At 38.4% G+C, this 27,433-nt stretch overlaps 2 protein-coding genes across 9 annotated transcripts in view; one reads left to right on the top strand and one right to left on the bottom strand.

Annotated features, from left to right (window-relative positions):
- The window catches only part of ESF1 (ESF1 nucleolar pre-rRNA processing protein), a 63,749-nt gene extending 63,646 nt beyond the window's left edge, over positions 1-103 (bottom strand). The window contains exon 1 of the mRNA XM_078444278.2: positions 12-103. The gene's annotated coding sequence lies outside the window, so the exon portion shown is untranslated. The remainder of the gene's footprint in view (positions 1-11) is intronic.
- NDUFAF5 (NADH:ubiquinone oxidoreductase complex assembly factor 5) lies at positions 18-27,433 on the top strand. 8 transcript variants are annotated; one of them, XM_060611795.3, is made up of 11 exons: positions 18-410; positions 3,153-3,193; positions 5,259-5,322; positions 7,928-7,975; positions 9,292-9,395; positions 11,277-11,316; positions 14,486-14,683; positions 19,815-19,875; positions 26,629-26,712; positions 27,065-27,147; positions 27,322-27,433. In XM_060611795.3, exons 1-11 carry the CDS (start codon positions 30-32, stop codon positions 27,412-27,414), a joined length of 1,197 nt encoding a protein of 398 aa, XP_060467778.2. In that variant the 5' UTR covers positions 18-29; the 3' UTR covers positions 27,415-27,433. The 8 variants fall into 8 exon arrangements, 6 of the variants coding, with proteins under 6 accessions (XP_060467778.2, XP_060467779.2, XP_078300406.1 ...); XR_009603932.3 differs by lacking the exons at positions 27,065-27,147; positions 27,322-27,433 and adding an exon at positions 24,583-24,679; XR_009603933.3 differs by lacking the exons at positions 27,065-27,147; positions 27,322-27,433 and adding an exon at positions 24,583-24,679 and having other exon boundaries at positions 26,618-26,712.

Here is a 27,433-nt window from a genome sequence, read left to right as displayed (position 1 = left end):
ACCCTACTCACCTCCTCGTCGCGTCTCACATGCGACGCAGACCCAGAGTCCTCCGCGGGACGCTCCTCCGGGACGGCAAGAGAACTGGTCCAAACTACGTTCCCTTTACCTCTGCGGCGACCCGTAGCGTAGGCGCCGGATCCGCGGTGGCGCAGGCGCAACGTAAACGCGCCTGCTTACCAGGGGAGATGTTGCGGTTAGGCGTGCTCTGTCTGTGGCGGCGGAGACCTCTGGTGTTTGGGGTCCCAGCAAAGAACCTCGGCCTTAGAAAGGTTGCTTCCGGCGTCTCTCCCCCGGGCAGCACCTCGCCCAGAGCCCTAAATATCTTCGACCGGGATTTGAAGAGAAAACAGAAGAACTGGGCCGCCCGGCAGCCCGAACCCATGAAGTTTGACTATCTGAAGGAGGAGGTGAGTCCGCGCGGCAGCAGGAGAAGGGCGACGCCGAGCTCTGGCTCCGAGTCCGGGGGCTCCGGCCAAGCCCCAGCCGACCCCACATCACGTGTGACCTTGAGCAGCTGTTCTGCCTGAGCCTCTACTGTAATCCCTGAAGGGGTGGACCGGGATATTTGTAAGCTGTTCATTCACTCACTCACTCACTCAGCAAATATCGCTTGAATTGTGTACATGTATGTCCTGGGCAGTGTAAGACCGCTACCCTCAGGGGGTTTCATTCTTATGCGAGTAGGTGAACAAGAAATGTAATTTCAGCCAAAGTAAGGTGAGGTACTAAAGTGAAGTGGGGTGAGGACTCCGATGGTCAGAGAAGGCCGCTCAGGCAGAGGACATGATGAGGCAAGCTGAGATCTGGAGAGAGTAGCCTTGTAATCAAAGGGAAGGACAAGTGTCCGTGAGGCGGGAAGGACCTTGTTGAGGCCTCCAGTGAAGCTTCCGTGAAGAGGAGAGTGGAAGAGGAGGTCAGGCCGAGAGGACTCGGGTTATTAGGGCGGTAAGAGATGAGGACTTCGGATTTACTTGTCTAACTGAGCTGCCCATTCAGTATGGTGATCTCTGGCCCCATGTGGCTATTGAGCACTTGAAATGTGGCTAGTCCACTGGGTGTTGTATGGAAACCAATTTGACAGTAAATTTCATATATTAAAAAATAAAAAAAAATAATAAAAAAAAAAAAGTGGCTAGTCCAACTGAGATGTGCTGTTAAGTGTAAAATACACTGGATTTCAGTGACTGAAAAAAGGATGCAAAATATTTCATTAATTTTTTTTTATCTTGATTACGTGTTGAAATTATAGTTTTGATATATTGGGTTAAGTAAAATATGTTAAAAATAATTTCTGCTGTTTCTTTTTACTATTTGAATGTGGCCATTAGAGGGGTGCCCGGGTTGCTCAGTCTGTCGGGCGTCTGACTTCGGCTCAGGTCATGATCTCATGGTTCATGGGTTCAAGCCCCACGTCAGGCTCTGTGCTGACAGCTCAGAGCCTGGAGCCTGCTTTGGATTCTGTGTATCCCTGTCTGTCTGCTCCCCCGCACCCCCACCCCCCTGCTAGCACTCTGTCTCTCTCAAAAATAAATAAACATTGGGGCGCCTGGGTGACTCGGTCGGTTGGGCGTCCGACTTCGGCTCGGGTCATGATCTCACGGTCCGTGAGTTCGATCCCCGCGTCGGGCTCTGTGCTGACCGCTCAGAGCCTGGAGCCTGTTTCAGCTTCTGTGTCTCCCTCTCTCTCTGCCCGTCCCCTGTTCATGCTCTGTCTCTCTCTGTCTCAAAAATAAATAAACATTAAAATTTAAAAAAATAAATAAACATTAAAAAAATTTAATTTTTTTTAAGTGGCCACTAGAAAATTAAAAATTAAATATATGGCTTTCATTGCTTTTCTGTTGGTCAACTGCTCTAGAGGAGTGCAAGCCTGTTGAGTGGTTTTAAGCAGTGAAGCGATGGGATCCGTTTTATGTTTAGGAAAATTAATTAAGGTAAATTAAGGTCTCTGATTTGTGCTGGTTTAAAAGACCTCTTCCTATGTCCACGTGGACTAGAAACTATGGGTTTCTGCTCTCTGTATATGCAGCACTAAGTTCATCCTAAGAAAGTGTTTCTTTGGGGATGAAGCAAAATTGAAGTTAAGTATAATGAACTCTTTCAAGGAAAAGCAGGAAACAGTTTTTGAGCTCCTTTGGACAGAACTCTGTGCAAGCCTGGCCTGACCAGGTGATTGACTCTGTTTCTTTTTAGGGTTCATAATGATATGTACTTAGAAGATGTATATTTCTAACCACTCTTCTCCAAGCAAAGCATGTAGATTACAACTTGACCGAAGCCTTGTCAATGTACAGGACTAGAATAAATGAGATAAAGCGTATGAGAGTTCTTTTTAACATAAACAAAAAGTATTCATAGTGGGAATGATACACCAAGTGTACCCTGCTAGAAGACTTCTGCCGTACCTCTTTCCTTCCCCTTCTCCCCCCAAAAGCAAATACACATATATTCTGAACTCCCAAGTCCTAATAAAACCTCTGGGGTGTTTATGAAGGATTAGTGGAATGTGAGGAATATTAGGCTCCCACATCTTTATTCCTGCCAGATGAAGCTAGCGTAGCATAAGGAGGCACCGACCTTATGACCTCTTTTAGATTGGGGTGGGATTGGGGAGAATAGCAGGAAGTGCAGTCTCTTCAGGTTTGGTTGACTTTCTAATTTGCACATGTTGCTTAGAAAATTTACCTGTGTAGTAGTTCCACAGAATTTCTTAGTAGTTTTCAAGTAATAAAGTTTTTACATGATTGCTTATACATTGATCTGTAATAAACCCCAGCTAACAATATTTTTTCACTTTCATATGTCTCATGCTGGTTTCTGTGGACAATAATGTACCTGTTATCCTCCTGTTACTTCTTATCCTTGTGATCTTACAGCCAAATACATATATACATATACATGAATATCTAGTCTTGATTTCATTAAATTGACTTCTGAAGTAATTTGCCTCAATCTGTTTCCTAGGGTAATTTAATAATTATGTTCCTATTTATAATTTGTGGTCAGATTGAAAATGGGATAGGGAGAAGTACTTATCAGCATGTTGAAACATAAGTAACCTATGGATTGTTGAATGCTGGAAAAAGAGTGTTGCTTCTCTGTTATGCATACTCGATTTATACACATTGTTGCCGCTTGTAATCCTTCAGGTTGGAAGTCGGATTGCAGACCGTGTATATGACATAGCTAGGTAAGTGATGATTATCATAATAAAATACAATTTTTTGACTGGAAATTCAAGAGATTGAATGCTGAGAGCTTAATGTATGGAATGGCAGAATCTAGAGGAATTTATTACCAGGATTTTCAATGTTACACTCTAAGTCTCTCCTTTATATATGTATGTATATATATATATATATATATATATATATACATATATATATACATATATAGGAGAACAAGTTTTCTTTTTATTTCATTCTTGCAAAAAAAAAAAAGCACAACTCCTAGCTTCTCTCTGAGCCTGAATGACTGATCCAATTTCATCTGGCCAAAAGCCACTAATGAAAACATTGCGGTTAAATTGTTGGTTAAATTACACCAACATGGGATGAATTTATTACATTTGTCTATAAAAGGAATTTTATAAAATCAAAAACAGTAATTTTTTAGAGATATTCTTGCTACTTAGAATCTTGGTATGAATTAACTTCATAAGGTAAGAAAAAGTGCTTCATTGTTACAAATAGTTACCCCCATTTCATCTGTTTTATTAGGAAATGAAACAAATAGTTCTCTACATTTGCTTGGATTTTAGGCCATTTATTAAAAATGAAACATTGAATTTTCTAAGTCAGTATGGATTGTACAGTCTTTGTATGTCTTAGTATGCCTTAGTACTGAGCAAAACATCGTTTACAGAGAGACTTGTGATTATGGCATGTCTTAAACTAACATTAACTCTTTAGAATTAAATCATTAAAAAATACCAGTCTAAAAAAAAGTACCAGTGTAAATGTCCTTGAAGTAATGTTCTATTGTTACAAAGTATAGTTTATATTGTCCACCCTGATCTTTTGTTGATTTTTAAAAACTAGCCCCGCAGATTATTAAATGTCTTATTTGTGGTATCTGAGGTCCACTTAATACTGTTACAACTTATGATAATAATAGCAACTCATATCCAACATTTGTTGAGCATTTGTACTGTGCTAGATACTTTCCATGCCCCATTTCATAAAATTCTCTCGAGTGAGGTAGTAACTTTTCCATTTTATGGATGGGGAAACAGATTCAGTAAGATTAAGTCACTTGTCTATGGTCACAGAACCAGTAAATTGCTGGCCCAGAATTCTAAGTCACATCTTTCTCATCCCAAAGCTGTGCACTTCAGCATGTCACACTGCCTGTGTTCACAGTCAAGATAGTGAGCATTTTGTAAATAAACAGTTCTTTCTCACGCCAGTTCTCCAATTGTGTACTGGTGTTCTATATTTTTGACATAGGTTTTTGACAGAAATTGGAAAAGGACTCTTTTGGTTCCAATACAAAATATGTTATTAATGGATGCAATTTTAAGTTTTCTTGTCACAAATTTTTCCTAAACCTGTGGATGGCCTACACTTAGATGTGTTAACTGGTGTGGTTTAGTATGACATTTATTTAGAGAAGACAACATAGCATAGGGGTAGTAGTTTGGGTTCAGGATTCAAACTAACTGAATTCAAGTTCTGACTGCTGCTTATTAGTTGAGTGACCTTGGGTTGAGTTACTTTGAGCACATAGCACATTGCTTTGAATCTGGTAAGATTTCAGTAAAAGTTAGCTACTATTTAGTTGGTGTTTTGTTTTGTGTTTAGCTTAACATATTAATAGTTCATGATATTTTACATGATGATTTTAAGTCACCTGTTGCCTCAACAAATTTGAGAAAAAGATAATTAGTAAGTTCTAAATAAGTATGCAGATATTTTCATGTTAATTTACATTAGCTTCTCTTCATTCTTTATTTGGATATATTATCAAATTAAAATACTCCTACCAAATTTGTTCTTTGAATTCATATCTTGGAGCAGCCTCATGGAAAGCTGGTTAACTGTGGGGTCCTGTGAATGTCTGTACCAGACAGACTTGCTCTTTCAATATGTTCTCTGGTAGAAATAGCTTGTGAGGTGAGGCAGAAAAGGCAGATAATATAACTTTTTGAAAGTTGTATTCATTAATATGTTTTTATTTAAGAAAAATTACTTCTTAATAACTGTTTTATGGACTGTTATTACAGACAAATCATAACTTCTGTGTCTACTTTTTAGAAAATTTTCCCTTGCTTTGGATGTTGGTTGTGGAAGAGGTTACATAGCACAGCATTTGAATAAGGTATATCTATTCAATGACTTAATTTACTTTAAGAAATAAAATTGGCTAATCTTAAAGTCTTCCTTAATTCAGCTTGTATCATATTTAGATTTTGATTATATCAAAATTGCCAAGTTTTTTTTTTTAATGGCAAATCAATAGTTGTTTTGTGTCTCCTCTTAAGTATTTTTTCTTAAAGTGGCTTTTCTTTTTTTTTTTTTAATCCATTTTATACAGTGATTCCTACCTATAGTTTAAGTCTATGTAAGATATGTTGCTCTTCATTCCCATTCTGTGCAGATGTTTTTGATACTTCAAATTAAAATCAGATCGACATTCATTTGGAAAATGTGATTGAACTAATTTTTTAGCTGGGAAAAATATTTTATCATTTGATTAGAAATCTTTGTGTATTTATAAGTAGCCATTATTAAGGCTTATACCATTTTATTTTGCATTTTCTAATTCAGAACATAAAGACATTTATTGTTTTAACCCCTGTGTATATGATACTGTGTTGGACACCAATTAAAGTGGGCTTTCTGTGTAAAATCTACTTCGAAAAAGCATACACTTGGGCAGGGGTGGTGGGAGGGGGTTGTGAGAGGCTCCACAAACACAAACAGTGCTCAGGCCAGAAAACTTATTCATTGATTCTTCTTGTGTCCTCCCCTCCCACATTGAATCCATCAGCAAATTTTACTTGGATTTCAAAATATAGCCCTAACTACTACTTCTTACCACTTTCACTATTATATTGGTCTACACTGCAGTAGCCCCTTAATGACCTCCCTGCTTCTACCTTTGCCGCCAGTAGTCCATTCTCACAGCAAAGTAATCCTTTTAAAGCACAGGTCAGTTCATTGCCAGTCTTCTGCTCAGAACTTTTGGCTTCTTATCTAACTCAGTAATAAGCCAGTCTTAATCCATAAGGCCCTCAGTGATCTGGCTCCCTAACATGTCCCTGACCTCATTTCCTTCCCCTCATTCCTTACTTTTCAGCAATCCTGACCTTCTCACTGACTCTCAAACTGGCCAGGGCTTTGCATTATAGTTGTTCTTGCGTTCTTCCCTAAGATATCTGTGCGGCTTACTTCCTCGCCTCTTTCAGGTCTTTGCTTAAATGACCCCTCATCAAAAATTCCCTCCCTGACCATTCTATAAAATAAGGTCCCCATTCTCTGCTGGGTATTTGCCTTATTTGTTTCCACAGCACTTTTTAGCACCTGATGTGTTTGTTTATTTGGTGTCTGTCTTCTCTTAGGGAATGTAAACTCCATAGAGTTGCTTGTTTTTGGTCACTGCTAAATTCCCAGTACCTAGAATACACAATGAAGATTTATTAAATGAACATTACATGAATAAATGCAAAGTAACTTTGAAGTTATTCCCTCACTGACTGGAAAAAGTCAGGGGATGTGGTGGGGCAAGGAGCACAGGCTATTCCTGTTTTAGATTTGCTGAGTTTGAGGTAACAGTGGACTATATTAGTGTTAATGTCTGACAGGTAGTTGGAAATGTGTACTTGGAATTGGGGTGTTGAGGTTAAGAGCATTGCCTTGAACTTGGGCAGATAGGGATTTCAAATTTAGCTCTGCCACTTGGCAGTTGCACTTGGGTAGTCAGCAGTGGCCAGGTAATGATAGGGTATCTTTTCAAGTTGTGGGCAGGAGGTTCTTTAAGAAGGGGGTGTGCATGAAGTGGAAAGGATTGGCTTCTTTAACAGAGGAGGGGAGGACTACAACAGAGCTGGACTTCAGACAGGTCAAGTGAAATAGGACTTGAGAGGAGACACACCGTTGTAGTTGATTAGGTTGTTAGTAATCTTTATAAATAGCATGAGCAGGGAGAGTAGGAATAGATTATCAAGAATTAAGGAGAAAGACATTGGTGAGAATTAGAGTTGCAGATTGCAGACAGAACAACCAGAAGGTAGTTAGAGGTGAGGAGATCTTTCCAGATTGGGAGGCTCATGACTGTTTCGAGGTGAGGGAAAGAGACACAGAAGAGATAGATGAAAGATTTGATAGAGATGGTGATGGAGGGAGCAGGATCCTGTAGAAAAGAGCATAGTGGAAAGTGTTAATCTTAGGAAAGAAGTGGTGCAGTGCTTTTTCCTTTTGGAAAGAAGAGGGGAGACATGAAACAGGGAAAATGAAACCAGCGAACCCCTATACACCCCCCCCCCCCGCCCCCAAGTATCTGTGTTTATTTAGTCTTTTCTTTACTCTGTGTAAACTCTTTGAATGAACAGCTAAAAGAGGGAGGAAAACTATCCAGGACTTCTGTGGCCCAGGAGCAGGGACCAGTTCTCAGCACACATAAGTCTTAATCCTCTGGAGTAAACTCAGGATGTTGATTACTCACACCTGGATTATATATTTTATTAAGTATAGTTAACTGTGTTAAATATAGGCATGGTTGTTTAAATTTAAATCTGTGTAACTTACTATGTGTTATTAAAGCTAGTTGTGTACTATACTGGTTTTACTGCAGGAAAATACCCTTACAAAGCTAAAAATTTACCTACGAATTATCACTTTCTCCTTGAGCAATTTCAGTAGTTATTTTGTTTTGTTAGTAGGCTTTTGTTTTGTATTATCTAATTAATTTTATTCCATTGCAGGAAACTGTTGGAAAGTTCTTCCAAGTAGACATTGCAGAAAATGCGTTGGTAGGTAGCTTTCTAACACTATTGATTTCTGATCTCTTGGTTTTATTTTTAGTTCTTTATTTTTATTTCCTTCAAAATGAAAATAGCTTTATTGGTTTTTTTCTGATTATAAATATAACACATAAAAAAATTAGACAATGGAGGAAATATAAAGGAGAAGAAAATATCACCCCTGGTCCCCACCATTCAGGGACAACCACTGTTGACATTTGGGTCTCCACCTTTGCAGATGTATAGCTATCTCTACAATTTTATACAAATGATATAATGATAACATGCCGTGCTTTTCACAGGATATCATTCTTTTATATCAATGAATGATATACATACATACAAATTCCACCTTTTAAAATGACCAGATAGTATTCTAATATAAGAATATTCCATGGTTTATTTGGCTAAATTTCTATTGAAGGACAGTTACATTTCTAGTTTCTTAATAACCAACACTGGGAAGAACATCCTTATACAAAGAAACTTTGTACATTTGATTTATTTTTCTCTCTGGGAATAAATTCGTAGTAGTGGAATTTATGAACTCATCAATGTTCATCTTTAAAATTTTTATATACATCTCCAGACTGCCATTAGAAAGATATAATATTGTATGAAAGCACTTTTTTCTCCTGTTTGGCAGCACTGAGCCAATGGATTCTGTCTTTGTCAGTTTAATAGGCAGAAAGTAGAATCTTACTGATATTTTTATTTGCACTTTGATTATGAATGCAGCCAACCAGCTGTTGATGTCTTTTGGCTATTGGTATTTCTTAATTTGTGAATTTGTAAGTAATTTTGTGATGTGCCTGTACCTGCATTGTTGCCTTAGCATGTTCTTATTGTGGGGAGTTTGTAAGAGTTTGTTTTTGGGGGATATTAATTTCATCATCTGTGTTGTAAATATTTCCCAAAGTGTGTTGTTTACATTGTTTATGGGTTTTTAGAAGTTTTTGATTCGTTTATCATCATGTAGATTAGTCTTTTCCTTTATAGTTTCTGGCTTTTGAGTTATGCTTGCTTAAAATGTTTCCACCTAGAGTATGAAAATGTTCACCCCTATTTTCGTCTATTACTTTTATGGCTTAAGTTATGCCACTGAAACTTTCAGCCTTCTGAGATTTGTTTTAGTGTGAGATAGGATCCTGTTTATGTTTTTCCAACTAGCCAGTTTGTGTCATTTAAGAAACACTTCTTGAGCTTCTCTGTGACTCTGGTTTTAAAAGGGATAGAAACTGCCAAATAAATATAACGTTGACTTAAATAATGATTGTGTTAGTAATTGACATTCTATATGAATGTGTTTATTTTTTAATCACTAGAAAAATACCTTAGAAATGGAAATCCCTACTGTCAGTGTTTTAGCTGATGAAGAGTTCCTTCCCTTCAGAGAAAATACATTTGACCTGGTAGTTAGCAGCTTAAGGTTGGTAATCTGTTTGTACTTCTTCAAAATGTATGTTTTAAATAGGTAATTCGTACTATAAAATTTTAATTGTTATGAGATAAGTAAAATAGCTAATAGAGCAAGTTTTTTTTTTTTTTATAATGTTTATTTATTTTGAGGTGGGGAAGAGACGGAGAGAAAGGGAGAGAGAATCCCAAGTAGGCTCTGTGCTATTAGCGTGAAGCCAACACAGGGCTCAATCCCACAGTGAGGTCATGACCTGAGTGGAAATCAAAAGTTGGCTGCCCAACCTACTGAGCCATCCAGGCACCCCGGAGTAAATTCTTAATAACCTTTTTTAAAGTCACAAACCAGTTTTCTTGGTTTATAAACAATAAGATTTCTTTGGTAAAGAATTATAAATTATATACTCCCTAGTGGAGATAATATGATATAGTATCTTAACTTTTTTCTCCCCAACTTTTTTCAGCTTGCTAAAGCTAATCTATGATAGAAGGATTTTCCTTCCTAATACACGTTACTTAGTATCAATATTAATGGAGGCAGGAGTTGTAAAGAATATACTGGCTCCAATATTCAAACGTTAGAGCCCTTACAAACTCATTCTGGCAAATAGGGAAAAGCTAGTATTTCCTTCAACATCAGTTTTTCTTCCACACAGAAATATAGTCCCGAAGGTTATTTTTTTCCATTTGTGCTTCCTACTGTGGCCCTCCACATTTATTACATAAATATATAAATACTTATTGAATAGATTATAATATACTAGGCTCTGAGCTAGATTCTTTTGGGGAATACAAAAATGAACCCAGACAGAGATCCTGCCCTCAAAGAACTCAGAGTCTAATAGAGAAATTAAATATTCCTTTTTTTTAAGGCTTTTTTTTTTTTTTTTTCCAGTAATCTCTGTACCTCCTGGGGGGCTTGAACTTACAGATGCTCCACCAACTGAGCCAGCCGGGTGCCCTCAAAATAAAATATTCTTACTTCCCCTGTCTTGTTTTATAGTCATATTTTCTTTCAAAGATTCAACATGCTCTTCATGTCAGCACAGCCCTTTTGATAGCTGTTTTTAGGGTGACCAGTCACCCAAGACTTTGCCAGTGTTAACACTGAAAAGGCTTATGTCCCAGGAATCTCTCAGCCCCAGACAAATTGGGAGAGTTGCACTCTTGCTGTTTTCTTCAGTGAGTTTATAATCTCTTCCCTGCTTCTTAAGATATGCTAAACAAATTTAGAAAACTATTTGCGTTCTATCATGAAATGAAAAATATTACAGAGAATGTTGGTCTAAGGAAAACAGCCCTGGGCAGGGAGTCTGAATGTGAGTTTTAGCTCCTCTGCTTGCTGTTTGCAAGTGCCTAATTCCATTGCTTTCAGTTTCCCCATAAGTATGATAGACCTTATGATATGGTATGACCTTCTTAATTTTTAAAGTATCTAATAATTGTTAGACAACATTATGAAAGATAAATGTGAGCTTAACACAGTATGGTTTGAAATGGGCATTCAGTGCTATCCTGGAAGTCAGCATAAGAGGATGCCACCTTAGTCAAGATAGTGTGACCATACTCTACAGAGACTGATTCTTGCCATCACATATCACCACACACTAGGAGACGGTGAATAGAGGCAAAAGAAAATGGAAGAGATTTCCTAAATTAAGTTTTAAATACTTTATAGTATTATAGTACTGTCACATTTTCTAGTGTGACAGAAGGAAGGTTTTCCCCTGGGAATATTCTTTGCTTTAAAACTTACATGAAAATAATCAGTGAATTTTGATATGCAGTTTCAGACTTCAAAATTAACACCTTTTTTTGTGGCTTTTCTTTATATGAGTGATAATTACACTAATTATATGAATTAAGCTAAAGCAAATATGTTTTCATATTCTAGTTTACACTGGGTGAATGACCTTCCTAGAGCACTTGAACAGGTAAGAAACTTAATGTTGACTCCAATAGGCTGTGTTATTATTAGAAACTTCTAAATATTTGTTTTTACTAGAAACTTCCAGATGTTTTCCATTTTATACTTCTGATGATTGGAAATGAAAGTAAATCAAGTATTTATTATCTTCTATGGGCCAAATACACCTGATGCCCTTTGGCATATTGAGAAGTACATTGGGTGAGCACCTGGTTGTCTCAGTCGGTTAAGCGTCTGACTCTTGATTTCTGCTTAGGTTGTGATCTTGCGGTTCGTGAAATCAAGCCCCATATCGGGCTCTGGGCTGACAGCGCAGAGCCTGCTTGGGATTCTCTCTGTCTCTCTTTCTGTCTTTCTGTCTCTCTCTCTCTCCCCTCTCCCCTGCTCATGCTGTCTCTCAGAATAGAATGAAATGAAATGAAATGATGAAGAAGTACAGTGGGTGACTCCCCCTTGCCTAGGAATTCAATGAATCTAATTATGAAGTGTTTTAAATATTTACAAAAGCTTATATATTGTCCCAAATAACTTTGAATAGTATTGACATCACATTGATATAAGACATTTTCTGTGTGGGTTCCTTTTCTTAATTGTCTGTAAGTTTTTTCTGTGGGTAGGAACCTATTTGTTTTTATTTATATCTTCCCTACACCTTACACTTAGTGTGAGGTACATTTGTTGCTTGGCATTTATCAGTGAACTGGTGAGTAAAGAGCATTGTGTTCAGAGGAGGGAAATCACTGGGCCATGGAGTAGCCGAGGAAAGTTTCAGGAAGAGGGAATTACTTGAGCAGGGCCTTGGAGCATAGGTCAGATTTGGGGTGGGAAGGCAGAATCACAGGATGGGGGGAGGTAGAACAGCCTCACGAGGATGAAAGGACAGAGAGGGAGCCTTTTTGGAGATTAGTTTAGTATTGGGAAATGAGGTATGTTGGGACCAAATTTAGGAAGACTTGGGTAACAGATTAAGGAATTTAGAGTTCATTCCTTATGCAGTTCAGAGCCACTGGAGAATTTTGAAGAGGAAAATAACATAATTAAAAGGTTGATGGGCAGGATAACTTCCATATCGTAAGCACATACTGTTTGCCAATCACTGTGCCTTGTTTTATATTTGTTAAATAAATAACTCTGTAAGATGTTTTCATTTTGCTAGTTGGAAAACTGATGCCAGAAGTTGGTTCAATTAAAGAGGCTTCTTCTGTCATCCAGGCATGAGAGAAACTAAAGCTAGGTGGCAGTAGCAGGAATTAACAGGAATAGAGACTATTTGGGACTCCTGTAAAGGAGGAGTCAACTATTTGGCTGGTTGTATCTGAAGATCCAACCTTAAAGTTTTGAATCTGGATGCCTGGGAAAATGATTAGTAAAAGTAGGGGAAGGATTGGTAATGATCAGATAAAGAGAATGGAAAATAGTAATTGACAGAAATAGGCAGTTGGAGAGGGGAGTGGGTTTGAGAATAAGTGTTATGTATTTGTTGGTTGTGTTGGGAGGGTGAGTGCCAAGAGACAAATGTCCATGGCACAGGCAGATGAAAATGAGTTTAGCACATTTCTGGGAAGATGTCCAGTCTAAAGATAGTGATTGGGAAGTCATCCATGTGAAATCCATGGGAATTGATAAGCCCTCTGAAGTAGAGAGAAGCTGCAGGGAGCTGAGGAGGGAATCTTTGATACTTGCTAGGCGACAAGAGAAGGAAGCAACACCAAAGGGGCAGAGGGTAAGAAAGCAAAGATTTTACAGTTGGTTTACTTGTATACTGTTTTGTAATTGTTTCATGATACATTAAATATAAATTTAAGATGGGTACTTTGATTAGCAGAGCCTACTGTGATTTTGGGGTTTACTTCAGAATCAACCCTTTCCTGTAATGTTCCTCATTGTTGAGAATAGAGTCAAATCTATTTATGGATGGTAATTCTAAGAGTCAGTGAGTAAACATTTGTGGTTCTGGAATCCATTCCAACCACTGTTTTGCTTAAGTTGTCAATTAAAAGTTGTTTTTGTTTCAAAGCTGGAAAATGAGTTAGTTACTTCTCATTACAGGAAACTAATATTTGACTAGGTTAATGTTGTGAATCATAAAACTTTCTGTTTAAATTAGCTTTTTTGCATAATAGGCTATTCCAACTTAGTGGTTTAAAACAACAGTTTACTTAGTTCATGATCTGGTGGGCTTGGAATTTGGGTTGGCCTTAGTTAGGAAATACTTCTGGGTCTGGCCAGGCTTACGCATGTGTCTGTGATCAGCTGCTAGATTGTCCTGAAGCTGGCTGGTCAAGAATGGCCATAGCTGGAATGCCTGACTGAGATCTGCTCCTCCTATCTCTTATCCCTTACCAGGCTAGCTCATTCAGGCTTGTTTATGACATGGTGGCAGCACAGGGAATCCTGTAAGGCCATCTCAGACCTTGGTGTGACACTGGCACACTGTCAGTTGCACTGCATTCTTTTGGCCACAGCAAGTCACGAGGCTGTCCCAGATTCAGGGAGAGGGGAAGTAGACTTTGTCTTTTGATGGGAGTTGTTACAAAGTGACATTTAAAGGGCACAGATAGAGGTTTGTGATTTTCGCAATCTATTGCACTTTAAACTTTTTTTCTTTCAGTATTTTTATGATTATAAAAGTAACTGTGGGGTGCCTGAGTGGTTCAGTCGGTTAAGTACCCAACTCTTGATTTCGTCTCAAGTCATGATCTCACAGTTTGTGGAACCGACCCTGAGTCAGGCTCTGTACTGACAGCACTGAGCCTGCTTAGGATTCTCCCCTTCTCTTTCTGCTCCTCTCCCACATGTGTGCTCACTCACGTGCTCTCTCTCTGAAAATAAGTAAATAAACTTAAAATAGTTACAAAAGTAATATATGTCTATTAGAAAAGTTGAAAACAGAACATATTTTGTAGGTATTAATGCTATCAACTAATTATTAATATCAATAGGTATTAATGCTACCAATAAATTATTGTCTATCTTTACAGTAATATTATTCTACAGTGCTTCTCTGACCTGGATGCCTTAGATATTATTTATTAACTTTTCTGATTAAATAAGAATGGTAATCGTAAAAATATTGATTCAGACACCATGTATGTATTCTTTTAACGTATTTTTATCCTTTTAATAATTTTTTATATGAAATTTTGAGTAGTTTTGTTGTCTTGTGTTTATTACAGATTCATTATGTTTTAAAACCAGATGGAGTGTTTATTGGTGCAATGTTTGGAGGCGACACACTCTATGAACTTCGGTGTTCGTTACAGTTAGCAGAAACAGAAAGGGAAGGAGGATTTTCTCCACATGTTTCTCCTTTCACTGCTGTCAGTGACCTAGGACATCTGCTTGGGAGAGCTGGCTTTAATACACTGACTGTGGTAACTATCAAGAGAGTTGATTAATTCTCATTATCCCATTAATCACACAGTTCAGAAAGAACTTCTCATCTTAAAGATAGAAAATTATAGGTATTGATGGTATTATGGAAAGGTTTTGGCATTTTCTCTCTTTTTAAATTTAGTTTATATAAACATATCTTGACTGACACAGGTACAAACATAAAATTTTTAGTACTTGTTACCTGAATAAATAAAATAGCTCAAAAAAACCCAAACCTTAGTTAACAAGGAGGTTATTTTCTAAGACCTGTTATTCCAGTGCATTAGAATCTTCAGATCTAGAGTAACGTGTAATATGAGGGAACATTTTAGGTGATTGGGAAAAGGGGAGGTACAGGAGCACTTGTAGTGTTGCATCTCCCACTAGCCCTCAACTGAAATAGTGCCACACAAGGCAGAAATGAAGGTATCTTTATTCATGATCCAGGGTAGAGAATGTAGGAAAGGGGGCTGTACTCCATTAGGGCTGGAGAGATCTGGAAAGAGGACCTGTAGGCTGTTAGAAGAAATACAGAGTCAGCACAGTACAGTGATGCTACAGGGCATTGGTGTCTGACAGTTATAATTTGGTTCCTTACTTTGCCCCGTTACTAGGTAGGGGAATCAGGGGGTGGGGGGTTACTTCACGTCTCTGAACATTCATTATTTTTTTAAAAATTCAAATGTTTCTCACCTGAGGTTGGATGTTAGTATTAAGATAAAGGGTGTGAAGTGCCTTGACCATAGTAGATGCTAAGTAAATATTTGCTCCTGCCTTCCTCTCTCCCCCACCCATACTCCTTGCACTTTGCCATCCTAGGCTTCCAACTAGGAGTCATGTGGAAAGACAGTGGTTGCCCCCTTCCAGCTCCTTTCATTAGCAGAGTCATTCTAAAGGATGTCATTGCTGCCTCCAGATATCGGTTGAGTAGACTTGTTATGATTTTCCTAACTGCTCAGGTCTAGACACATCTCTTTCCTGGAGGACATAGGAATTTCTTGACAAAGATTTCTCATTGATGATAGATTTAAGATTGAAATAACTGTTTAAGGAGATTTAATGTGAATATTTTTCATAAAATCAACCAACCAAAAATAGATTGCCCTGTCCTTCCTTGCTTTGGTAGAAAGCATGGGGCATTAGACCAGTAGGGTCTCTGAAGTTGGAAAGGTGCTTCAAGGGAAGGGAAGAGACAGTACATTAGGAAATGACAGCAACTTTCAGGATTTCACAGCTGTACAGCTGTGTCTTATGTAAACTGTTAATGGCCTGAGTCAGAAGATACTGCATTCTGAGATGTTGGCAGCTGGAAATGGGATAGCTCTGCCTCATGTGAGGGTTCTGCTTTGTAATTAAAGCAAACACTGGCAATTGTACATAGAGGGATCACTGTATATTTTTTAATTATGTAAGTAGTAATACATACATTTTAAACATTAAACTGTACAGATAAAGTGATAGTCTGTCATTTGCCCTTAATCTCCCAAATCTTAGCTCTCTCCTGAGAGTAACGGTTTTCAAAATTTTGGTCCTAGGACCTCGCTACACACTTAAAATTATTGAGGACCTTAGAGAGTTTTTGTTATGTGGGTTATATCTATCAATATTAACCATATTAGAAATGGAAACTGAATTTTGGTATTTAATAATATGTTTAAAACTAACAATAGTCTGCCTATTATATGTTATCATAAATAACTTGTGTTTTGTTGGGGGAGAAAGAAACTATTTTCCCAAAGAAAATAAATTAGAAGAATATCATTGCTTTTCATTTTTACAAATTTCTTTAATGTATGGCATGATAAAAGAGCACTAGATTCTCATGTCTGCTTCTGCAGTCATGAGACTGTCTATTAGAATGTCACATATCATGTAACTTACGAAGAATCTGTTGTACTCGTGAGAGGCTGAGAGGTGAAAAAGCCAAATAGCATCTTAGTATTATTTTAAGAATAATTCTGACTTTGTGGGCCCCCAAAAGTGTGCTGCCTTGTGGTTTTGTATGGTTGTAAAGTGGATTGTGTATTTTAGAAAGATTTCTACCAGAAATGTTTAACCTAACATTAAAGCATTTAAAATCCTACACTTCTGTTAATTGGGAAATCTATTACGGAAATACCCTCTATATTCTTCTCTGAAAAATGAGCTGAATAACTCAAACACTAAGATAATACAAAAATACTGGTGTGGAATCTTCTTTATGGTTTATAAAATTAAGAGAGTTGCTGATTTAATAATCTATCCAAATTTGTTCCTTGAGAAACATACACTGTCTCTAATGTGCGGTATTAACATTATATCATAATTCATTTTCTAAAAATCCCATCCCCCAAAGCTTTTATATATAATCAGCTACACAGTTTTATATTGCATACAACATTAGGTATATTATTTTTACACTGGGATGGATTTTTATTTTCAAGTTAAATCAGTATTGCCTGTTTACCTTTATATGACTTTCTTAGTGAATTATTTTCAGAGTTAGTTGACATTCTGAATGAGGCTCATTTCCTTTTAGAGTTGCCAGTTTAATATAATAATATATTAGGAGAAAACTACAGATATGGTCCATCTTAATTTGAATAAGGACTTTGACAAAGCTATTGTATTCTTTTGATTGAGATGGAGATAATGCTTTTAGTTTCATTGAAAGATTGTTTTCAAAGGATATTGCTTAATGGCTAGGTATCAGGCTGGAAGGAATGTTTTTTTTAATCTTATGATCTCATAAAATAGTTTCTCAATGTAGAAAAATATAGAGAAGAAATTGACTACCCAGAGATGGTGTTATTAAAAAGTGCACATACAACATGATCATGCATATGTTAGCAAGAAAAAGGAAGTAAAAAAAATGTATAAAGAGAATGAGATAAACACAGCAGGTCTAAAGTGGAAAGAAGTCTCCTTTTCCTAACTTCAGATACTTGGTCACTCACCCCAAAGATGATCTTTGTTGTCTTGTATACACTTTCAGAACAATTTTTCATCATAGGCCACAATACAATTATGTCATTTAAACCTACATATACAACCATATGTACACTCTGTTGGGGCACCTGGGTGGCTCATTTGGTTAAGTGTCCGGCTTTAGCTCAGGTCATGATCTCACGGTTTTTGAGTTCAAGCCCTGCGTCAGGCTCTGTGCTAACAGCTCAGAGCCTGGAGTGTGCTTCAGATTCTGTGTCTCCCTCTCTCTCTCTGCCTCTCCCCTACTCACCCTTTCTTTCTCAAGAATAAATAAACATTTAAAAAAAATAAATTATACACTCTGTTGCTTTTTTTCTTATAAGCACTCTTTGAGGTTTTTTAGTCAATAGTGTATCTTACGAGATCTCCCCCTACACATATCCACCGTATCTACCGCTTTTTTTTTTAACCAACTGTATAGTATTTCATTAAATAGATACAATTTATATAGCCAGTTCTCTATTTATAGACATTTAGATTGTTTCCAGTTAGTTTTTTGTTTTGTTTTGTTGCTATTTCAAACAATGCTGCAGTGAATATCCTTTCACATAATCTTGGCATATCTCCAGGTTAATTTCTGGCAATGGAATTGCTGGGTCAGAGATCTGTACATTGAAATTTTGACAGATAGGGTCAAATGATTCTCTAAAAGTAACATCAATTTATATGCCCCATCAACAGTATATGTGAACTCTTGCTTGTACTTTGTTTTCTATTTCTGAGGTTAAAAAAATGTTCTTTTGTTTTGCATTTCTCTAGGAATTAGAGTGGATGTTTTTGATAAGTGTTCTTTTGGGCTGTGTACTTAATTCTGTGTAATGTTAAAGTCCAAAATTGGCAGGAATAATTAACACATTAAATAGAATGACAAAACACAAAAAATGACACTCCAAAGTGATTAGTGCAAATAAGTTGAAGTTTGAGATATATGCTGCGTTATGATACTAAACTTGAAAAAAAAAAAAAAAAAAAAGCATGAGTCCTGTATTTGGGGGCTAATTCCCAATATAGACAAACTCCTATACCTTCATGCTTACACAGATTTTTATCACATTACAGCCCTGTGCTGATTGGGCAGCCCATCTCTATCCCATGGTTGTGCCATCTGGCTCTTGCATCTTCTGAGGTTACCACAGCAAAAGGGATGGCTTGGAAAAGGATCATTAGTTCTCTATTACCTTGCTCTCTTCTTTGACCAGAAAAAAATGTCTTTCAGGGTCTGGGAAGTATCAAGGAGCACCGGACATTTGGGGAACATCAGTACTCTCTGCCACTGTACCAGTCAGTAGTAAACTTGTGTATCAAGCTTCAGAGAGAATGGGACATAATGTCCCAGAAGTCCATTTGAGAAATAAACTTTGTGTCAGTGGTGTGCCTGACATTCAAGTGAGCCATTGCAGTATGACTGCATTGCTAGAGGTAGATTGAAGACATCTTGAGAGATGACCCTATTTGGCTTGATTCTGGTGCCACATTTTAGGAGATTGATATTGACTACGTATAGAGCAATGCAGTAAGGATGTGTAAAGATCTATAAATCTATAAATTTTGTCCAGAGGACTAACCCCTCCCCCTAAAAAATTACAATGTCCTGGAGGAGTTTTCAGAAACTTGAAGAGGGCGATGATTTGCAGATACAAAACACTTTTTCTGTGTTGTTCCCAGGGAGAGACCTGGAACCAGTTGATGGAGTGTTAGGAAAATTTCTCTTAGAATAGTGACGGATTATTCTGTAATTTGACCTTTTCATAAAACAAGCATAGGGGCGCCCGGGTGGCGCAGTCGGTTAAGCGTCCGACTTCAGCCAGGTCAAGATCTTGTGGTCCGTGAGTTCGAGCCCCGCGTCAGGCTCTGTGCTGATGGCTCGGAGCCTGGAGCCTGTTTCCGATTCTGTGTCTCCCTCTCTCTCTGCCCCTCCCTCGTTCATGCTCTGTCTCTCTCTGTCCCAAAAATAATAAAAAACGTTGAAAAAAAAAAATTAAAAAAAAAAACAAAAAACAAAAAAAAAAAACAAGCATAAACCAGATGACATCTGTGAAGAAAATTTTAAAAAAAAGTTTCTGTTTACCATGAAACATTGTTCTGGGTAATTTCTATGACCTGTTTTTAAATCTGGGTTTAGTGATATATGTCAAATGAATATTCCTTTTTCTTTTTAAATAGGATACTGATGAAATTCAAGTTAACTATCCTGGGATGTTTGAATTGATGGAAGATTTACAAGGTAAGGCACTTTAAAGAATGTTTAGATTCCATTTGAGAGTCATATTTCGAGAAGAGATTCTTGACGGGCACAGGGGCTAACCACTAGGGATAGATTGGTGAGGAGAAAGCAGACTATCTTCATGGAGCTTATAAAATAAAATGGGTGAGGCAGACATCACACAACTGCCATGAAGATAAATGTTAAATTAGAATTCTGGTAAGAGCCACAAATTGGGGTGCAGAGTGCTATGACTGCCTATAAAATGATGGTGGGACTTTCTTGAAGCATACACCTGAGGCTGGTAGAGCATATCGGTGATTTTCTCCAACAACAGTTGGCAGCCTGGATCCAGGCACAAGAAAGCGGGTAGTTGGGTTAGTGTACGAGTGGGATTTGTCAAAAGGGTAAGTCCTTGTCTGAGAGAGTCAATGAAGTCTTGTCTGAGGAAGTGGTGTTGTGCTCTAGAAAATGAAAATGAGTTAACTAGGTGAAGAGGGGCACGGCAGTAGGTCACAGGCTGGGAGAACAACATGTACAAAGACTCTGGGGCAAGAAAGAGCATGGCAAGTACTGAAAGGGTATTTGGCTAGAGTACAGGGAATGAAAAGAGAATTAAATAATGAAATTGGTGAGTAAACGGGGGCCTTACAGTCCCTGTTGAGATGATTTATTTGTCTTTATCTTAAAATGCCCCTTGAGGCATTTAAAAAAAATTTTTTTTGTTTATTTATTTATTTTGAGAGAGACAGCACAGCAGGGGAGGGGCAGAAACAAGGAGAGACAGAATCCCAAGCAGACTCTGTGCTGTCAGCACAGAATCTGACGTGGGGCTTGAACTCACGAACCCTGAGATCGTGGCCTGAGCCGAGATCAAGAGTCGGATGCCTAACCAACTAAGCCACCCAGGCACCCCTTGAGGCATTTTAATGGAGGGGAGGTAAAGGGAAGTCATGATGCCAGATTTGCATTTTGAAAGAAAATGGACTGGCAGATAAACTGGTTGAGAGAGACTCATTGCTATAAAGATTATTAAGAAATGATGGTGGATGTGCCTGGGTGGCCCAGTGAGTTATGCGTCTGACTCTTGATTTTGGCTCAGTTTATGATCTCACGGTTTGTGAGATGACAGCATGGAGTCTGCTTGGGATTGTCTCTCTCCTCTCTGCCCCTCCCCCTGCTCACATGTGCTCTCTCTCTCTCCCCCCCTCAAAATAAATATTAAAAAAAATAGAAATGATGGTGATTTGGACTAAGGTGGTAGCAGTGGAGATTGAGAGAAGTAAATGGATTCTAGAGATAATTAGGAGGTAAATTTGACAGTCCTTGCTGATGGATTACATGTGGGTGAGTGGAGAGAGCTATTTCAAACACAACTGCTGAGTTTCTGGCTCACATAACCAGAGAGATGGTGCCCCTTCCTTGATAGAGGAAACAGTAGAAGACCAAGTATGGGCAGGAACACCTCTTAAGTTCACACGTGACTATTTTGGGTTTGAAGTGCTTGTGAAATATCTAAGAGGAGATGTCAAGTAGGTGGTTGGTGTGTGGATATGTGGTTTAGAGGAGGCAATTGCCTGGTTAAAATATGAGTCATTTGTGAATTGGTGGTATTTGAAGCACTTGCCTGGGATGAGGCCATGAAGTGAGAAGAGAACACAGCCAGATGCTGATCCTTCAGGAACCTAATGTACAGTGACTACAGAAGAGGGACATGTCTGGACATGTTACAGATGTGATGGCAGAGGCAGAGTAATGGAGAACCATTAGTGGGGGAGTGGACTAAAATATCTTAAAGACCATGGTACTGGTGATTATTAGCAATGAGGTCACCCAGGGTCATGGCAGGATTTGGGGTACAGACAGGAGCTGAACCAGGTGCCAAACCCTCAGATTATTGAGGAGAAGGACTGGGAGTCTGACAGCAAGCAAGAGTGGGAAAGAGGGATGGCTAAATAGTGCAGGTCTCAGCAGGGCAACGGTTTTTAACAAGTTAGAGGGGTAATGGCCTGGAGGAGGCTTTGAGGAGCAACAAGGATACAAACCCTATCTCTGCATCCCGAAATAGATAAGGTAGGCAGACATACATATCTGCCACTGAGGGTGCTTCTGGAGAACTGCTTTTCTCCAAGGAAAGCTTCAACTTGCCTAAGAAATCGTGAGCTTTGGCTTTTTATTACACAATCGGCATAGGCAGTTTTGATGAATGAGAGAAGCTGAAGCAATTAAAAACTTTTAATCTTTGAAACCAGAACTCTGCTTACCTACGGGCACTTTAATCCGATCCTGAAAAATGAGAAGATGATTTAAGCAAGAGAATTGTAAGGATAAGTAGCTTGCAGTTGTTTACAGATTTATAGTTGTTCTGACATGTTGTTGCAGTTCTCTCAGTAGTCCTCTGCTAACTAGTGTATCCCTAGATTATAAGTGAGGAATATTAGTCCCAAGGGGACACTTGTCTGTTAGTGGCAGAATTAGATGCCAGACTCTTGCTCTGGCACTCTCTTACCTGACTCTACTACTGCTTTTGTCTACCCATTTGTAACACAGTTCATTTTACCCATCATCCAGCCTCCTCTGGGAATGGGACTTCTGATGGCTTTACAAGGGGAAAGATATGTAGCTGAAAACTTACTATTAGAGTCACTCTTCATTCATTATAATTTAATACAGGGATTGGTAGCCTATAGCATGCATGCCTAAGATGACAGGGGACCAGTATAAATCACACATCCCCTCCCAAGCACTGCCCCAAGCACTTGGCTCCCCATGATGTAATCATGGGGCTCCTTCATCTCAAAGGCTTGAGTGTTGGTGGTGGGCTGATGATGTATCATTCAGACTCTAATGATAAAAATATTTCTCAAATGCAGCATTTACTTTTATTCTGCTATATAATAAATACTGTGCTCACGATTCATTTTAAGAGAGAAGCAAGAGAGACTAGAAATTAGATGTATCAGTTGGAAAAGGTTACTGCCCACTGATTTAAAAATACAGAAGTTACTCTGTGCTGGGTGCGGTTCTGTGAAGTTTTCTGATATCCTAATTTTACAGATTGGCAAATGGAGACATTGTGAAGTGTCTTGTCTGTGGTCACACGGGATCTGGAATCCAAAGTCCAATACTGCCTACTTGATCTGTGTGCATTTTTTTCCATTAAATCTAACATAGTAAAATGCTCTCATCTCGACTGTATAGTTACTCATATTTTTATTCACTATCCAGACAAGGACTAGAACATTTCCAGCCCTCTCAGAAGGTTGCCCGATGCTGCTACCCAGTTGGTAGTCACTGCTTCCCCCCAGAGTTTTAAATAGGTCATATATTTTGAGGACCTCTTGCCTAATATTTACCTTAAGAGGCTTTTGCCAGTGCTGCTTTAATTTTTGCTGTACAGTCTTGTACATAAATCGTATATTTTAATCTTTGATTCTCTTATCCTTAGGAGGATTAAGAAGTATTATCCAAAGATAACTTATAAAAGTGATATTTAACAAAGTAGATATGAACATTAACTGGTTGATATTATGTTCATTCACTTACCATTTACTGAACATCTACCATGTGCCAGCTATTGAGTCAGTGATGAAAATACATAGTTCCTTATCTCGGGGAGCCTGTGCTCTGGTAGAGACACAGATAGAGAGACAGACCTAGGCATTTAACTATAAAATGAGACCATTGTGTTTTAAAGTATGGAAAAATGGAATCCCTAAATCTGCTTAGGGAGTCAGGGGTACTTTTGTAGAAGAGACAGGACCTAAGCTAAAATGAGTTTGCCAGGAGAGTGGATGGGTGGGTGCAGGTTTGGGCATTTGGGGCATCGCCTTCCAGGCCACGGAAATGGTCTGTGTAAAATGGAAATGCAAGAGGAAAACACACTTCCTTCACTTTCCTAATTAAGAAACTCCACAGTAATTCTGTTTTGCTTGAATATGTAGAATGGAGAGATGATGGGAAATGATGAAGAATAGTCCACCAGAGGCTTCTAGATTTTATCAGGTGAGCCTGGTAGTGTGTGGGGAGAATTTCATGCAGAGGAGAGACCATCAGATCAGTGTGTTAAAAAGCTCATCTTCCAGGGATGCCTGGGTGGCTCAGTCGGTTAAACGTCCAACTTCGGCTCAGGTTATGATCTCACAGTTCACGAGTTCGAGCCCCATGTCGGGCTCTGTGCTGACAGCTCAGAGCCTGGGTACTGCTTCGGAGTCTCTGTCTCCCTCTCTCTCTGCCCCTCACCCACTCACACTGTCTCTCTCTCTCTCTCTCTCTCTCTTTGTCTTTCTCTCTCTCAAAAATAAATAAACATTAAAAAATTTAAAAAGCTCACCCTCCAGCCTTGTTTATAAGGCATACTCTATGAGGAAGGTAAGACTAGAGCTAGCATGGTTCATCTCTCTTGTTACACATGAGAAATTAAATAACTTGCCCCAGGTGATACATTGTAAATGCTAGAGCCAGGGTTTAAGTCCATTGTAGCAGCCTCAGATCCCAAAATCTCAACCACTCTGCCTTTAAAAGGTCAGAGGCAGCTGAGATGGGAAGGAGAGTGGTCCAAGAATGAAGGGAGGAGGTGGGGAGCTTGGGTGACTACTTCCAGGTGTGCCGCTTTGCCTACTGGAAGATGGTGTTACCTTCAAATTCGTTTTCGATATTTTATATTGTTGCATTTTTTTGATGGTTGTAGTATTTCTCATTTAAGCTGCTGTTATTATTAATTCACAGAAAAAAGTCCAGAATGTTGACCTAATTTTACAAAACAAGTTGTGTATCAGCTGATGAATGCATGAAAAGTTTTGGAGGCTTTCACAGTAGTTTTAAGGTAAGTTCAGTTTTTGTTGTTGTGTTTTTTAAGACAATACTCCTAAAGCATAAAATTCGATTTTTATGCAAGCAGTTGAACTTAACCTTAAAAACACTGTGAGAGTCTTAAACACCTGCTTCCTGGATTTTTCTGTTGTCCCAAAGCACAGAGCTGGTCAAAAGTCCCTAAAAGTGTTTCCCAAGTGGTCTACCATGACACATTGAAGTGCTAGCATTCCATTTTGAAGATGATAAAACTGAGTTTAATTAGAGTTAAGTAACTTTGCCCGAGATCCCTTAAGGCTCAGAACTGGGATGATGATCTTACAGTCTAGACTTTCTGCCCCGCATCACTGAACTGCTTCCTCTAGGAGAAAGGAAGGTGGGTATGGTGGTTTACTTGTCTCGTGAGGCAGGGGGCGCTGCCCTGGAAGCAGAGTTGCTATGTTATGCAGTAGTACTCTTGAATTTCCATATCAGAACATTGTGCATAATAATGTTAGTGTCTGTAATACCAATTATTTAGAAGGCATTTTAGAATTTCTAGCATATTAAGTATTTTTCTCCTTCCTTGGCCCCTCCATCGTAGTATATTAAGTATTTACATTAAATAAACCTGATTTCCACTGGCATTGCCTACATATAATGTGTAAGTCACAGCACTGGGAAGGTGAACAGAAGTGAAAGCAGCACAGCCATCAGCAGCAATAGACCCTCCCAGTCCATCTCCCAGTTTACCTCTGGTCACTTGATCTGGCTGATACAATGTGAGAATGTTTTTAAATTAGATTATGTAATGGGTCTATGATGTTAGCCCTAGAAGCCTTTAGAGATCATCTACTATGGCCACCTTGAAGACCCAAAGCAATTGGTCTAAGATCTTCTAGCTGCTTTGTGACGGAGTAACATCCACTTTTTGCTTCATGATGATTAATCTGTTAGTTTGTATGTTCTTCTTCATGAATTGGGGCTGTTGTACTGACAGGGCACTGGACATTGCTTTTAGTATCAGAGATTCATTACTTTAAGAAATAGTAGGAACCTTTTGGGATTGGAGAGAAGAAAAAGGTTCATTTATTACAGCTGATATGTTGATTGTTTTTAATAAGGCCATTGAAAACTTGGAAGATTATTATTATTTTTAACCTTTAAAAATAACTGATATTGGGAATTTTATTTTATTTTTGTGAAAGTAGAAAAAACAAAAGTAAGAACTGATTTGTGATTGCATAGTATATAGAAAATAAACATGAAGGATTTTTACTTTTGAAATTTGTGTTGATTTTGTGGACTAGTTTAAAATGTGGCCTTTCAAATTTATTTTGTTTAAACACGTGCATAAAAAATCAAATATACAGCATTAATTGTTAATGAACAGTACAAGAGTAGTAATCCTAGCTTTTAGCTATCAACTTGAAGGAAAGAAATCTAAATCTAAATTTTGAAACATTAAGAAAAGTGCCCTGAAAAGAATGCACTTAAGTTTTTCCTACACCTCGTAGTTCTAGTACTATCTAATGAGTCTCAAAGCCCTCTCCCAAGTTTCATGGTCAGGCAGACATCAGTGGCTTAGAAGGAGTGAGCCATTGTAGCAGTCAGTGCCCTGTCCTCCTCTGAAGAGCAGCTATAAAAGGGGCATAAAATGTGGCATCTTTGAATACGTACTTGCCAATTCCTGGTGACTCACCTGGAGGGCCAGTTGCCTTACTCTTGCCCACTTTAGACCACTGCTGGCAAGTAAAGCATGCTTATGGGGCCTTCCTCCTGAAAGTTGACTTCTTCACTGGTTTTACTATCCATAATCTTCAAGTACTTTGTTTGGCCTTAGAGTCACTAAGAAGCCTAGCTATAGTCTGTTTTAGAGAATGGGGATGGGTATGGTGTTGGGTGAGAAGAGGTTAAATGTGTGTTGTGAGTGGCTCATGCTTTTGGCGGTATTATCTAAAACTGTCTGTAGTGTATTTTTAGGTATGGGTGAGAGTGACTGTGCTTGGAATAGAAAAGCCCTGCTGCACCGAGACACGATGCTGGCGGCTGCAGCGGTGTATGGAGGTAAGGGAGCTGAGCATCCTTTCCCCCCGTGCCTCACTGGGGAACCCATGCCCTGCCATGTTTGCCCCTTCGAGTTGCCAGTGCTTTTTCCTTTCCTGTAAAGGCCTCATCAGATTTCTCGTCCTTCCTTTCAGAACACAGATCCTGTAGTTCCATATCCTTTTTCCAAACAGCCCTTACTGTGTTCATAACTGTCAGCTTCTCAGTGTTGAGGGTTTTTCACATGAAGCATTTTCAGCGTCTTCCCAGTATCCCAGTATCCATTTCTCTTTGAAGGACACGACCTTTTATTGAGCAGGTTTTCTTTTCCTACTTCCATTTTTTCAGATTTTAATATTATTTGTCTTTATAGAAATGTACGGAAATGAGGATGGTTCAGTACCTGCCACGTATCAAATCTATTACATGATAGGATGGAAATACCATGATTCACAGGTAATGTTATTAAGATAAATCACTTTTCTTAGTGGGTTCATGTTTCTATTTAGTTTCAATTTTTTATTTACATAGGGTGGGGGATTTAAAAAAATACATGATGGCATTAAGGGATTTAATTTAGAGCTCTGTATTTATCTATTTCTAATATCTTTAATCTTTCATTATTTTCAGGCCCAACCAGCTGAAAGAGGTTCAGCAACTGTGTCATTTGGAGAGCTGGGAAAAATAAATAATCTTATGTCACAGGAGAAAAAATCACAATAAATATTTTATCCAGTGTTAA

The sequence above is a fragment of the Panthera onca genome, chromosome A3 (genome assembly GCF_046562875.1).
Source record: "Panthera onca isolate mPanOnc1 chromosome A3, mPanOnc1 haplotype 2, whole genome shotgun sequence".
Classification (NCBI taxonomy): Eukaryota; Metazoa; Chordata; class Mammalia; order Carnivora; family Felidae; genus Panthera; species Panthera onca.
This window is presented reverse-complemented; position numbering and strand designations above follow the sequence as displayed.